The 15120-nt window shown below is 36.6% G+C and overlaps 1 protein-coding gene across 1 annotated transcript in view; it reads right to left on the reverse strand.

Annotated features, from left to right (window-relative positions):
- Positions 1–15120, reverse strand: part of LOC113194521 (P2R1A-PPP2R2A-interacting phosphatase regulator 1-like) — a 53039-nt gene that overhangs the window by 18763 nt on the left and 19156 nt on the right. Inside the window, exons 4-6 of the mRNA XM_077794019.1 lie at positions 4124–4167; positions 3967–4021; positions 2061–2153 (exon numbers count right to left, since the gene is read on the reverse strand). Of these exons, the coding sequence (XP_077650145.1) occupies positions 2061–2153; positions 3967–4021; positions 4124–4167 (192 nt within the window). The remainder of the gene's footprint in view (positions 1–2060; positions 2154–3966; positions 4022–4123; positions 4168–15120) is intronic.

Consider the following 15120-nt stretch of genomic DNA (forward strand, 5'->3'; position numbering starts at 1 on the left):
CTTTATAGTTTTCAATGTCTTTATAAGTATTTCCATCTGGGTAAAATAGAAAAGCTATAGTAACTTTTCAAATACATTTTCAATAAATAAATCCTTTAAAAACAATTTTTATTGTTTTAGTTATTTTATAAAAATGAGCAAAAGTTATATTTATTTCTGAGAGAAGATAAAAGTACCTTTTCTTTTTAGGGTCCAAGGATAGTTATTTTAACAGTGTTGGTGGGCCTGTGACTTCTAAAATAAAACCATCATGATCATTAGAAAAAAATCTGGAAAATAATCAATGATTACTTCATTATAACAGATCTAAGTATAATACACTAAAAAGAACTCTGAATACTATGTGATAACACATCTTTTTATTGCTTTTCTGTAAATGTGAATAAATCTAGAAACACATCAGAAGCAAATAGTCTTCTAATTCACCAAGATTTAGGATTTTGGAACCTACAGTGTAGAAGAACCAGCAAGTCCAGGTTGTGACATGCCTTGAATCAAGTTGAGAATTGTGGATGAAGAAGTTCTTTAAAGTACTAGAGATAGGGCTGGGCTGTGTAATTCAGTGGCAGAGTGCATGCCTAGTACGTGTGAGGCACTGGGTTCGATCCTCAGCACCACGTAAAAATAAAAATAAAGATGTTGTGTCCACCGAAAACTAAAAAATAAATATTAAAAAATTCTCTCTCTCTCTTTAAAAAAATAAATAAATAAAATAAAGGTATTGTGTCCATCTACAACAAAAATTTAAAAAATAAATAAAGGCATGCTGTCCATGTACAACTATAAAAAACTTTTTTAAAAGTACTAGAGCTGGGCTGGGGATGTGGCTCAAGCGGTAGCGCGCTCGCCTGGCATGCGTGCAGCCCAGGTTCGATCCTCAGCACCACATACAAACAAAGATGTTGTGTCCGCCAAAAAACTAAACAATAAATATTAAAAAATTCTCTCTCTGTCTATCTCTTAAAAAAATAAAAAAATAAAAGTACTAGAGCTAACCAACACTTAAGAACAAGATACGTCAGAGGAAGATTATGGTCAAATAGGTTTAATGAATTGTTGAATATTTTCTTTATTTTCACATGTTCTTTGTCACTTGGGTTTTTTTTTTCAGTGTATAAATCCAAACAAATGACATTTCCATTTCACTAAAAAGAAACCACTTCTTTGGTTGTCATAGAACCTGGAGCTAAAATTTCTTTTAAGTTTCTAAAATTCTTATTTTATAAGTAATGTAGTTATTTTCAGACAACTAAACTTACATCAAAACTCATCCTGAGGGACTGGGAATAGGATTTAGAAGCAAACTGGTGTAATTCACACAAGTTTATAATGATGGAGAAAAACATTGCTAAAACCAAATTGGAACAGAGCTTTTAAAACCATCACTTTTGTCAGAAAGGTCAGTGGTTTCCTAGGGCAGGAAGAGTGATGGGGAGGAAGACAGTGCAAAAGATCATGAGGACATTATTTAGAGTGTGGGAACTCTTCTATACCTTGATTGTAGTTGTGGTTATGAAGCTATACATAATTACCAAAATTAACCATATACTTAAAAGTTGTGAATTGTATTGTATATAAATAATATTTTAAGAAATGAAAAAGAGGGTTGGGGTTGTGGCTCGGTGGTAGAGCACTTGTCTAGCATATGTGAGGCACGGGGTTCGATCTCAATACCGCATAAAAATAAATAAAGGTCTATTGAAACTAAAAAAAAATATTAAAAAACAAGAAAGAGAAAAGTGAAACTGAGCATCATTTATACCAGAGCAAAATATACTCCCTCAGAGATTTTTTTTTTTTTTTGGTACTAGGGATTAAACCCAGGGGTGCTTAACTACTGAGCCACATCCCTAGCCCTTTTTATTTTTTATTTAGAAACAGGGTCTCCCTAAGTTGCTTAGGGCCTCACTAAATTGCTGAGGCTGGCTTTGAAATTGTAATCCTTCTGCCTCAGCCTCCTGAGTCACTGGTATTATAGGCATGTGCCACAATGCCCAGCCCTCAGAGGTTTTTGATTGGGTATTTCAAAGAGCATAGACTTCAAGGCACTCCTTTCTTACCTTCCCAATCCATTTAGTGAGAGAAGCTGCTTGGGATACTGGTATTAGATCAATGCTCTTTACAGTGGATGGTGTGTCCAGATCATCATCATTCTGTGAAAGCAGAAAGCAGTGGATAATTGTAGCACCAATTACTTACTAATCAAGTACTTCTGGAGATAGCTGTTGCATGGGAAAGAGAACCCTTACTACTGAGCCTGACTTCATGTAGACAGCGCTCATCATGATAAAGCGAGCAGGGAATCTATGGTTTACTTCAATAAGCAAAGCTTTCCTTTGCCTCTTAGAGGAGAGAGCTCTGTAGTGGTTAAGGGGCTTCCTTAGCACCCCAGAAAACTTAGAACATGAGTACTCAATATTAAGAAATACATACTATATACACAAAATCTAAATTCAGCTTTCCTTCTTGGATTTGACCTATCCTTCGCTACCAAAAACTGTAATGCCATGTCCAGAAAAGGACCAAAACGGATTTAGCTAGAACTAAGACATAAATGGGACAGCAGGATCTATTAAAAAACAGTTTACAAGTTTTATGTGTACAAAATCAGTACTACATAATTGAGGGTTTTAAAATAGGCACTTTTCTAAAACACAATGTGAGTTAAACTTATATATTACACATTCCTTTTCTCCTCCTATAATACTTGGAGAATCTCTTATTCACTTACTCATGCCAAAACCTAAATTAATTAGAATTTGGCCAGCTAAAGGACTCCAATAACATCTATAAATTATTATTAGAAACAAAATGTGAACAGGGACAAGCCTCCAAAAGGTCTCTATCTATTCATTCTTCAGAATCTATTCCAAAATCAGAGTCAGAATGCCCATCTAAGGTACTCAGAGCTCAAAGGAAAAGATGTCTTCTGTTGATGATCCATTTCCTGATCTAACAACTCTAAAATCTGGAAATTGGAATTAACCAGAATCTCTCCCGCTCAAATTTCAGTTCAGTTCTTATTATCTCATTATCTGAAATGTCCACATAAAAAAACACTAAATATCAACCAACTACCATAACTAAGCAATCATGATATATAGAGACATTAAAAAATGTGAACAAGGGATATAACTATATTCTGAATATGTTTAAATTAAAGGTTGTATGTTAAAATGTTACCAGAACTATATGTCTGTTTTACAGACATAAAAATGCAATATTTTTTTCATAAATCCATTGCCTATAGCTTAAAACTGACATATAGTTAGTAAATGATGTAGAAGGAAGTAAAAAATCATTTATCGTTTTGTAATCTAAGCATTTTAGTACAACTGAACTTTTTTTTTTAAATTGAGGATTGAACTCTCGGGCCCTCAATCACTGAGCCACATTGCCAGCCCTATTTTGTATTTTATTTAGAGACAGGGTCTCACTGAGTTGCTTAGTGTCTTGCTTTTTGCTGAGGCTGGCTTTGAACTCACAATCCTCCTGTCTCAGCCTCCTGAGCTCCTGGGATTACAGGCATAACTGAACTTTTTAAAGATTCTCTAGGACAGAGATGAAGCTGGTTTACAACAGCTATGGTTTTTATATCAGACAACTATGTACTTTGAACCCCACTTTCAAATAATGATAGTTATTTTTTAAATATTCCTTTTAGGTGTAGATGGACACAATATCTTTATTTATTTATTGTTATGTGGTGCTAAGGATCGAGCCCAGTGCCTCACACGTGCAAGGCAAATACTCTACTACTGAGCTCCAGCCCTAATGATAGTTGTTTTATGGATAAATCATAAGCTGTTTCTTAAGATAATTCAAGTTATTTATGGAAAAGATACTGCTTAAATATCAAACAAGAGCTGATATTTTCAGAAATTACAGTGAAACTAGACAGCACAACACTACAATAGAGAAAATTTGAAAGTTTGGGCAAAATTAAAGTGTTACTGTAAAACATACCAGTTTCAGATTTTCTTCCCAAGACTGACTTATCTGTATTGCAGTGTGTACCTCCCTACAAAAGAAAAGAAATCAGTACGTAGTTTGCCTATCTGAAGGAAAAGATATAACTGAATATACAAATTATTAAAGTGGTAATTGAAAGTACAGTACTCACCGTTCATGCATTGCTTCTCTGTTTACTACATCCATGCCTTCTTCCTGGAAGGTGGGAAGATGAGGGTCAAATGAATGTCTAGTTCCTATGGTTTCAAACAGTTTCATTTGGATTGAAAATTTCAAAATTTCATTTGGATACATCTATATTATTACTCATGGGGCTATAGAAGAGCTACAGTATAAACAAATCTCCATATAAGTAAATTATTCTGCATTCTTCATTGTTACACAAACTACCACACAAAATATATTACTTGTGCATTACAGTACATCAGATATGCAGGGAAGGATTAGATGAAAAACTTTCATTCTGTGCTGGGTGCAGTGGCACATGACTGTAATCCCAGCAGCTCAGGAGGCTGAGGCAGGAGGATCCCAAGTTCAAAGCCAGTCTCAGCTCAGGAGGCTGAGGCAGGGAGATCTCAAGTTCAAAGCCAGTCTCAGCAATTTAGTGAGGCCCTGTCTGAGAGAGAGAGAGAGAGAGAAGAAGGAGGAGGAGGAGGAGGAGGAGAAGAAGAAGAAGGAGAAGGAGAAAAGAAGAAGAGAAAGAAAAAACAGAGAGTTTCAAGATTGTTGTTTACCCCAGTACAATGGCTCACACCTGGAATTCCAGCAACTTGGGAAGCTATTGCAAGGTTCAGTCCAGCCTCAGAAGGGCTAGCCTCAGTGAGGCCCTAAGTAACTTAGTGAGACTCTATGTCAAAACAAACAAACAACAACAATGGAAAAAAAAAACAGGCTGGGGATATGGCTCAGTTGTAGACTATCCCTGGGTTAAACCCCAGAGTCAAAAAAAAAAAAAAAGGTTGTTGTTTACAGTATAAACAATACGTTTTGGGGAGTCCACAATAGAAGAGTGGTAATATGAGTTGTATGAAAAGAACAAAATTTGACCTAGGCCTTTAAAGATGCTCAAATATGGACAAGCAGAGAGTGGAGGGAAGAATATTCCAAACTGAAGGTACCATATGAACAAAAGATTAGAGGAAGAAAATAATACGGCAATAGTTGACTCTAGCTTGATGAACAGAGTTTGTATGTTAGAATAATGAAAAGATAAAACTGGAGAGGTAAGACAGAATCAGATTTATGGGATCTTAAACAACTGAAGAGTTTGAACATAAAAAGAGTTTGGGTAAAAAAGAATAGTTGTTAGGCCCAAAGACTTTGGAGCCAAAAAGAACTGATTAGAATCCCAGATTCCTAGAATCTGTAACTTAGATATAACCTAAGCCTTGGTTTCTTCATCTATATAAAGATGATAATAATGAGAATACTAATGTTCTTGATAAGTTCTCAACATAGTGCCTATCACGTAGTTAGTGCTCAATACAAATCAGTTATTCTTAATCTATTTTTTTTTTGTGTGTGTGTGGTGCACGAGGATTGAACCCAGGGCCTTGTGCATGTGAGGCAAGCACTCTACCAACTGAGCTATATCCCCAGCCCTAATTCTATTATTAACAGTTAATGAGAAACCATTGTTACTTTTGTGTAGTAGAGAAAATATGTAAAAAATAATGTTTTAGAAAAATCATCTTGAGGGGCTGAGCTCAGTTGGTAGAGTGCTTGCCTTGCATACACAAGGCCCTGGGTTCAAACCCCAGCACCACAAAAAAAAAGAAAAGAAAAGAAAAGAAAAGAAAAGTTATCTTGATCTCTGTAATCTTAGCAACTCGGGAGGCTTAGGCAGGAAGACCATGAGTTCAAAGCCAGCCTCAGCAAATTAGAGAGGCCCTAAGCAAATCAGTGAGACACTGTCTCTAATATACAAAAAAGAGCTGGGGATGTGGCTCAGTGGTTAAGCACCCCTGGGTTCAATCCTGGTGTGTGTGTATGTATATGTGTGTGTGTATATGTATATATGTGTGTGTGTGTGTGTGTGTGTGTATATATATATATATATATATATTGGTGTTAATTGTGGAAGTCAGATAAAACTGGAAGAGATAGGAAATCTGTTAGGATATCACCTTTGTAATTTGGACCCAAGGGACAAAAGAAGGAAGTGGCACTGAAAACAGAGAAGATGTTGTCAAGGAAAAAATAATAGGATTAGAGGTCTAATTGGATGGAAAAATAAGACAAAGTGAAAATTAACTCTTAAAACTATTTGATGGTGACTATTTTGATACCATCATGGAAAATGATGGAAATTCAGAAAGCTAGTTTAAGAAGAAAACCAGTATCTTAGAATAATGGAATAATAGTCAATCTTTTAAGCAAAATTGTTAGTATAATTCTTCCATTTTATATTTATGTAGATGTTTTCCTCTAGTGAGAAAAGCTCAAGGTATTTTGTAATTCAATCAATGAACAAGCAAAAAGCAAGTTTTCCTGGAACTGGGACTAAATTTTACTTAACATTCCTCCCATTCAAAATAGGAGCATGAGCTGGGTGGCACACAGCTGTAATCCCAGTGACTCAGAGGTTGAGGCAGGAGGATAGCAAGTTCAAGCCAGCCACAGCAACTTAGCAAGGCACTAAGCAACTCAGTGAGATCCTGATACTAAATAAAAAATAAAACAGGGCTGGGGATGTGGCTCAGTGGTTAAGCGCCCCTGGGTTCAATCCATAGTACAAAAAGAAAAACAAAAAAAGAACCCCACAGGAGCATGAGGTAATATCAGCTATTGAGTACTGTTAGTAAAAGGGAGTTGATGTCTTTACATTTTATGTCTTGTCTTTTTCCAAAATGGATTGGAGAATTTTAGATGACTTTATATTAAGACTGTAAAAATAAGGATAAAATTCTAGTATACAGTACTCTTTGCCTCTGATGTAACTGTCACACTTGAGAATTTAAGGTTGTTTTCTTTTTCTGGTATGGTACCAGAGATTGAACCCAGGGTGCTTAACCATTAGGCTACATCCCCAGCCCTTTTTTATATTTTATTTTGAGATAGGGTCTGGCTAAGTTGCTGAAGTTGACTTTGAATTTGCCATTCACCTGTCTCAGCCTCTGAGTCACTGGGATTTCAGGTGTGTGCCACTGCACCCCGCAGTGTAGTTTTCAATATTTTGTGTGTGTTTGCTGGGGATTGAACTCAGGGCCTTGTGCATGTGAGGCAAGCACTCTACCAACTGAGCTAGATCCCCAGCTCATAGTTTTCAATTTTTGAGTATACAAGGTAAAAAAAAGAAAACAATTTTCTTCCCTGAGGGAGACTATGCCTGAAAGATTTAGTTGTCAAATGCCTGCACAGAGTTCAATAAATGCTTGCTGAAACAATTTGTAAACAAAGATCAAATTAAATTTCTTTTAAAACAAGTTAGGCTCTTCCCTTAAAGAACTTCTGTTCATGAAAGAGACTAGGCACTTATTAGATTCTAAAAAGAAAAAAGGAAGATAAAAGAAAGTCCTCAAAAACATATCACAGAAATTGAATTTCAATGCTTTATTAGACAAGAAAATACTCACAAAAAGATACTATTTAAACTGTGCCCATCATAATCACAACCAGTTGGCATAATCCATCTTAAATGGCTTAATCTTTGTTTTTTTGGGTACTGGGGATTGAATCTGGGGCAATCAATCACTGAGCCACATCCCGAGCCCTATTTTGTATTTTATTTAGAGACAGGGCCTCACTGAGTTGCTTAGCGCCACGCTTTTGCTGAGGCTGGCTTTGAACTCCTGATCCTCCTTCCTCAGCCTCCCAAGCCACTGAGATTACAGGCATGTGCCACCACGTCAGGCTTAAATGGCTTCATCTTATAAAGTTCCCTTATATTTACATCTAACTTCAATTTAATTAGTAAAATCCGGGTAAGATAAAAAGAAAAATGTAATATGTTATTAAAGTTCAAATTTGTGAATATATAAAAACAAGGATTACTAGAAATTCAAGTAAGAACATTTAAAACAATCTTTATTTTTATTTTTGCATTATAAAATATATATAATTGTGGGATTTGTTATTACATATTTATACATGCAAACAATAGAACAACATAAGGAAGGACAATAGAACAATATAAGGAAGATACTTTTCAATTGATTTTACTTAAGACACCATAGAGAAAATCAAGTGCTTACTGGATGCCACTGTTGGTTTTGATTTGCTTTCAGTAGTGGGTATTGAACTCAGAGCCAAGTGCAAGGAAGTACTCTACAACTAAGCTACAAACATATCCCCAGTCCTTTTAAAAAATTTTTATATTGAGACAGGGCCTTACTTAGTTGCCCAGGCTAGCCTTGAACTTGTGATCCTCCTCTCTCAGCTTTCAAAGTAGCTGAAATTGGCAGGAAGATCACAAGTTCAAAGCCATCTTCAGCATCTTGGAGAGGCTCTAAGTAACTTAGCAAAACCCCATCTCAAAATAAAAAGTAAATGTTGCTGGGAGTACAGCTCAGTGATTAAGCATCCCTGGTTCAATACCATTATAAATAGATAGATAGATAGATAGATAGATAGATAGATAGATAGATAAAAGAGGGTTAGGGATGTAATTCAGTGGTAAAATACCTCTGGGTTCAATCCCCAGAACCAAACAACAAAAAGTAGCTGAGATAACAGTCCTGTGCCACCCGGATACCAAGGATTTTACATCCTCCTTAACAAGTCAGGAAATAAAGTTATACAATGAAATACTGCGAGGAAACTCAATCGTGTCCCTCAAAATTCAGACATTGAAGTCCTAACCCCTAGTGCCTCAGAAGGTGACCTTATTTGAAGATTGGGCCTTTATAGAGGTAACTAAGTTAGGAGGAGGTCATCAGGTTGGACCCTAGTCCTAAATGACTGATGTTTATATAAAAAGAAGAAATTTGGGGGCATAGCTCAGTAGTAGAGACTGGCCTAACATCACAAGGCCTTGGATCTGATCCTCAACACCCTCCCCCCAAAATAATCCCAGAAATTTAGAGACTGGCACATAATACAAAGAGAACTCCAAAAAGCTTTCAATTTTTTGCTATGCTAGGTAAAACCAGAAACCAACTTTTGTTCTCTGAGGGAGACTATGCCTGAAAGATTTTAGTTGCCAAGTGGTTGTACAGTATGTCTTCATATGAATGTGAAGACAGCCATCCACAAGCCAAGGAGAGAGGCCTGAAACAGATCCCTCCTTCACCTCCTTCATAAGGAATCAATTCTGGAACACCTTGATTTCAAACTTCTGGCCCCCAGAACAGTGAGGTAAAACACATTCCTATTGTTTAAGACACACAGTTTGTAGTACTTTGTTACAGTAGCCTGAGGAAACTCATACACAAATTATTTCTGCAGAGCATTTACTCATGTTTAATATTTTGGGAGATAGAGAACTATAGAGGATGCTTTCAAATCTCTTGAAACAAAATATCACTTGTTATTAGGAAAGGAAAAATCACAAAAAACATTAAGGAAGAACTACTATGTGCTTAGAAAATTAACTTCAAGCTCTCTAACATGAGAAAAACAGCAAACAATCACAATCAAGAAATTGTCCAGCTGGGCATGGTGGCACATGCCTGTAACCCCAGCTGCTCAAGAGGCTGCGTCGTAGACTGGGAAATACTGAGTTCAAAGCCAGCCTTAGCAATGTCAAGGTGCTAAGCAACTCAGTGACACCCTGTCTCTAAATAAAATACAAAATAGGGCTGGGGATGTAGCTCAGTGGCGAGTGCCCCTGAGTTCAATCCCCAGTACCAAAAAATAAAAACATACATACATACATACATACATACATACATAAATAACAAATTGTCCTTTAACTATCCAGTAGGAAAGGTTGCAATTTAAACGATACAATTATTTAAATGTTAACCCATAACCTAACATTCACTTGGGACTATGTGCTTATTTAAAAATAAAAGCAAATTTCATCAGTTTGCAGGAAATACAGGGAATAAAAGTACATGTAAACACCACATGGAAGCAAAAGAAGAATGTGGGACATTCTACAGGACAAATGACCTGGTTTCTACAGTAAAAACATAGCAGTGAACAAAAACAGGAAGAAAAGGATGTTTTAAATAAAGAAGATCTGAGAGATATATCAACCAAATGTCATGTTTGGATTGTTTGTGAATCAATAAAAATGACATTTAAATCTAACATGGACTTAGACGACACTAAGTGTAATTTCTTACACATAATGATAATGTGATTATGCCAAAGTGCCTTTTTCTTTTCTTCTTCTTATTTTTGTTTTTGGTACTAGGTATTGAACACAGAGACACTTAACCCTTGAGACACATCCTCACGCCTTTTCATGTTTTATTTAGAGACAGGGTCTTGCTAACTTGTTCAGGGCCTCACTGCCGCAGTTTGGCTGGGCACAATTCAGGAGCCACTTGTCAAAAGACATGAACTTTATTTTTAGAACCACACACTCCAAACAAAACAGCTCCTCAGGAAAAACCTTCAGAACCCAACTGCCACCACCGGCTTCCCACAAGCCTTTCAAACTCCCCCACTCCTCCTGCTCTTGAGGCCGATTGGCTGGGTTGTGTGGGCGGAGCCAAAAAAGTCCCCCAATGAGCAGCTCCGTGGTCTGAAAGGGCAGGGAAACAGCCCAATGAGTATCACCGCAGAGGAGCCAATCAGTTGGCAGCTAGAAGTTGCTGGGACCGCTGTGAGCCAATCATTGGCTGGCAGCTGGAAGTTTGCTGGGGCCCCTTCGGCTGTGGCTCTCAACACCTCACTAAATTGCTGAGAATGGCTTTGAACTTTGATCCTCCTGCCTTAGCCTCCAGAACCATTGAGATTAGAGGTGTGCACCACTGCATCTAGTACCAGAGTGTCTTTTTCATGCCCATAAATTTAGGCAAAAAGATATGTCCGGGATTTACTTTAAAGTACTAACCCTTCACTCCCCTCAAAATAGAAATAAATGAAAAATTATGTTACAAATGTGGATAATTGTTAAAAGTTAGGTATTGAGTACATAGAGGTTCTGGTTTATATATTTTTAAACTTCCATTAAAAATTGTAATGCAAGCTGGGTGCTATGCAACATGCCTGTAATCTCAGTGCCTTAGGAGGCTAAAGCAGGAGGATCACAAATTCAAAGGCAGCCTCAGCAAAAGTGAGGCACTGAGCAACTCAGTGAGACCCTGTCTCTAAATAAAATACAAAATAGGGCTGGGGATGTGGCTCAGTGGACAAGTACCCCTGACTTCAATCCTCAGTACTCCCTCCAAAAATATTTCCATGCAAAGCAGGGCATAGTGGTGCACACCTGTAATCCCGGTGACTTGGCAGGCTGAGGCAGAAGGATTGTGAGTTCAAAGCCAGCCTCAGCAACTTAATGAAGCCCTACTCTACTTAATAATGTGGCTCAGTGGTTAAGCACCCCACTACTCTACTACCAAAAATAAAAATTAATGCAGTATGCTCTATATTATACATATATTAATTACTTTCATCCTCATAACAATCCTGACAAGGCTACCACTATTTCCTCCATTTTACTGAAAAATGAAATAAATATCCTTATTAATGTTGTTAAAGTGAAAGTTTAGTATACAATGGGGAGAGGACCACTCATTTCTGTTTTAAGCTTAAAACTTTAAATTCAACAACAAATTAGTAGTAGTCATGGTTAAAGAATGTATATAAAGAAATAAGCAACTTAAGATAATTATCAGTCCATTAAACTGAGAATAAGTCTTAATTTTCCATTCAATCAGTACCCAGGTTCAAAGTTAGTGTAATATCTATTTTCCCATCACTAATTTTCTACTTGTTTTTCACTTTAAATGTTTATAATACATATTCTGGCACTATGGAAATAAACTACTTTACAACCTATGTTATTAACCAGTTCAAATAGTACTGATTTTTCTTAAAATAACCCATTTTCAAATTTTGGGCTTAATTTAGGAGAAGAAAAAATCCAAATTGCACAGATAAGTCAAAGGTCACTTTTACTGTTGGTGTGAAGTTTATATTATTCTTTAAAAAATTCTAAAATAGCATCACACAAAGGTAAGTAGTGGAAGGTAAATATTAAAGGAATGGACTGGGTGCAGTGGCGCACTCCTATAATCCCTGTGGCTCAGGAGGGTGAAGCAAGAGGATCACAAATACAAAGGCAGCCTCAGAAACTTAGCAAGGTCCTCAGCAACTTAGTGACACACTGTCTATAAATAAAATCTAAAGAAAAAGGGGGTCTGGGATGTGGCTCATTGGTTAAGTGCTTCTGCATTCAGTTCCTGGTATCAAAAAATATATAAAATGGGTCTAGCACAGTGGTGTACACATGTAATCCCAGCAGCTCTGAAGGGGAATACAGGAGGATTACAAGTTCAAAGCCAGCCTTAATAACTGAGTGAGACCCTGTCTCTAAATAAAATACAAAACAGGACTGTGGATGTGGCTCAGTGGCTGAGTGCCCCTGAGTTCAATCTCTGGTATCAAAAAATAAAATAAAATAAAAATAAAAATAAAATGGTTTTATCATACTTTCCTGCTAATGTAAGGTAACCTGACCTTAGGACAGCCATGGTACTGGTGAGGGAAAGAGGAAAAGGATACAAGAATTAGAGGACTAACAACTAGGTTTACGAAATATCTTTATGGATTTTGTGCCACTCTAATAGAGAAAGGGGAGCTGAAAAAGAATCCAGTATTTGGGGGCTAAATCTTGCCTCTGACATTCATTAAGTATGGACATTGGGTACATAAGTTCTGCTGTCTTTCATTTCTGACCTTGTAAGGCAGTTGTGAGATGAAATCAGATCAAGATGTAAAGTACTGGTCACAGTGCTAAGCGAATAAGTGCTTCATAACAGTTAAGCACCCCCTTGCAAAAAAGCTGCTTGTACCTGGGTCAGAAAAAAATCCTACCACCTGTGATGGAGTGGTAATTTGATCTTTTTGAGTTTGGTGGATAATCCTTGGATAATTAAAAGGTTTAATTCTGTACTTGGCTTGTGCTGTTAAATACACACATACATATAAATACGCACAAAACATAAACTAGTAAGGTACAATGTGTCCCTAAACTCAGCTCACTAAGAACTGAATGTGAAACAATAACAATAAAGGCCACTTTAGCTGGTCTTTGAAAAAATTCATCAGAGAGAGTTTTAAGAAAACATAACTGGTAATTATGAAGCTACAAGCTTAATTTTTATATATAACCTTCTTCTTTGAGATCCTTGGAAGAAACTAGATTCAAAATATAAGGGTATGTGGTATTTCTAGAAACTAACAATTTATTAAAATAACTAATAGCCCAAATAAATAGAGAACTTAGTAGTTTGTTTTGTTTACAAAACCATTCCTAAAATTAGAAACTTAATTGCACGTGACCTGGCTTAGAATTACTGAAACATAGATCTTTTTTTAAAAAAAAATAAAATAAAATTTACTTTTGTTAATGAACATCTGTCAAGTTTGAAAGCCTTCTTACCTGTTTTATTTGATGCAAGTGGCTGGCAGAAGTAGAAACAACTGAAATTTAAAATAGAAAAGTCAAGCTTGTGTTAACATTTCTGATTAGTTATTTCTAAACACAAAGTCAAGGTTGAATCATCTAAGATATTTATTGAGTGTCTAATGTGTAAAGCATAAAGGTCGCTGGTATAACTTCATACCAATGGTACTGGTTAAGGTCAAATTTTAAAATATTCAATTGGATCTTGACCAAAATAATTATGCTAACCAAAGTCTAATATATTTCAAAACCCAACAAAATAACTATTAACAGAAATATAGGACAGAGCCTGGCATGGTGGTGCATACATGTAATCCCAGCAGATCCAGAGGCTCAGACAGGAGGATCCCAAGTTCAAGGCCAGCCTCAGGAACGTAGTAAGGTGTTAAGCAACTTAGTGAGATCCTGCCTCGAAATAAAAACCCAAGCCAGGCCCAGTGGTGAAGCCTGTAATCCCAGTGGCTTGGGAAGCTGAAACAGGAAAATTGTGACTTCAAAGTCAGCCTCAGCCATGGGGAGGCATTAAGCAACTCAGTGAAACCCTGTCTCTAAATAAAATACAAAATAGGGCTGGGGTATGGCTCACTGGGTGAGTATGCCTTAGTTCAATCCCTGGTCCCCCCGCCAAAAAAAAAATTAAAAAGGGCAGGGGATGTGACTCAGTGGTAAAACACCCTGGGTTTAATATCACAGTACCTCATTCTTCTTGCCAGTTTAAGGCCATCCTTAAAGCTTAGTGAAAGACTTTTCTTGGAACAAATAGCAGAAACAGTCCTTATATCAGCAGATAACTTGCCAAACTTACAAAACAAACATAAAAGAAGCAACTCCGCCAAACACCTTGAAATCTAGGCAGGGAAACCAAATTTTCATTAATATCAATTGACTTTAGGCAATCATTTTCAAGTACTTAGCACATTTACTCTTGATTGCTATGATACTTGTTATCTATGTCCTTTCACTTTGGGGAGGCTACTTTCTCTTTTTAGGTCTTATGTCAAAGCTTATGACATCATTAGTGCTGTAGTGTGAATTTTCTGGGGTGTGTTGGATTTGAACTTGGGCTACAGAATCATAGAAAGTTTTTTTAATATGTATTTTTTAATTTTTTAGTTCTTAATCTACCTTTATTTATTTTTAGTTCTTAATCTACCTTTATTTATTATTTTATTTATATGTGGTGCTGAGAATCGAACCCAGTGCCTCACACATACCAGGCAAATGCTCTACCACTGAGCAACAACCCCGGCACCTAAATTTTTTTTTATAGTAGATGGACACAATACCTTTATTTTATTTTCATGTGGTGCTGAGGATCAAACCTAGTGCCTCACACATGATAGGGAAGCACTCTACCAATTGAGCAAAACCCTAGCCCCAGAAATTTTTTTAACTGGACAAAAAGTGAATCAAATACTAGACTGGCTGATTTTTTTGTAGTAATAATGGAGAAAACAATTAATTGGAAGAGTTAAGTACCACAGTTGATGTCATAATTTCAGCCAGGCAATCTTCTAGTGATTTCCTGGACAAAGTTTTCCAATAGGAAATTCTAAAACTTTTCCTGAAACCAAACTGAGTCCTCCCCATCCCTTAGGTATCAGTGAAAAACAATCTCTTCCAGG

The sequence above is a fragment of the Urocitellus parryii genome, chromosome X (assembly GCF_045843805.1).
Source record: "Urocitellus parryii isolate mUroPar1 chromosome X, mUroPar1.hap1, whole genome shotgun sequence".
Lineage (NCBI taxonomy): Eukaryota > Metazoa > Chordata > Mammalia > Rodentia > Sciuridae > Urocitellus > Urocitellus parryii.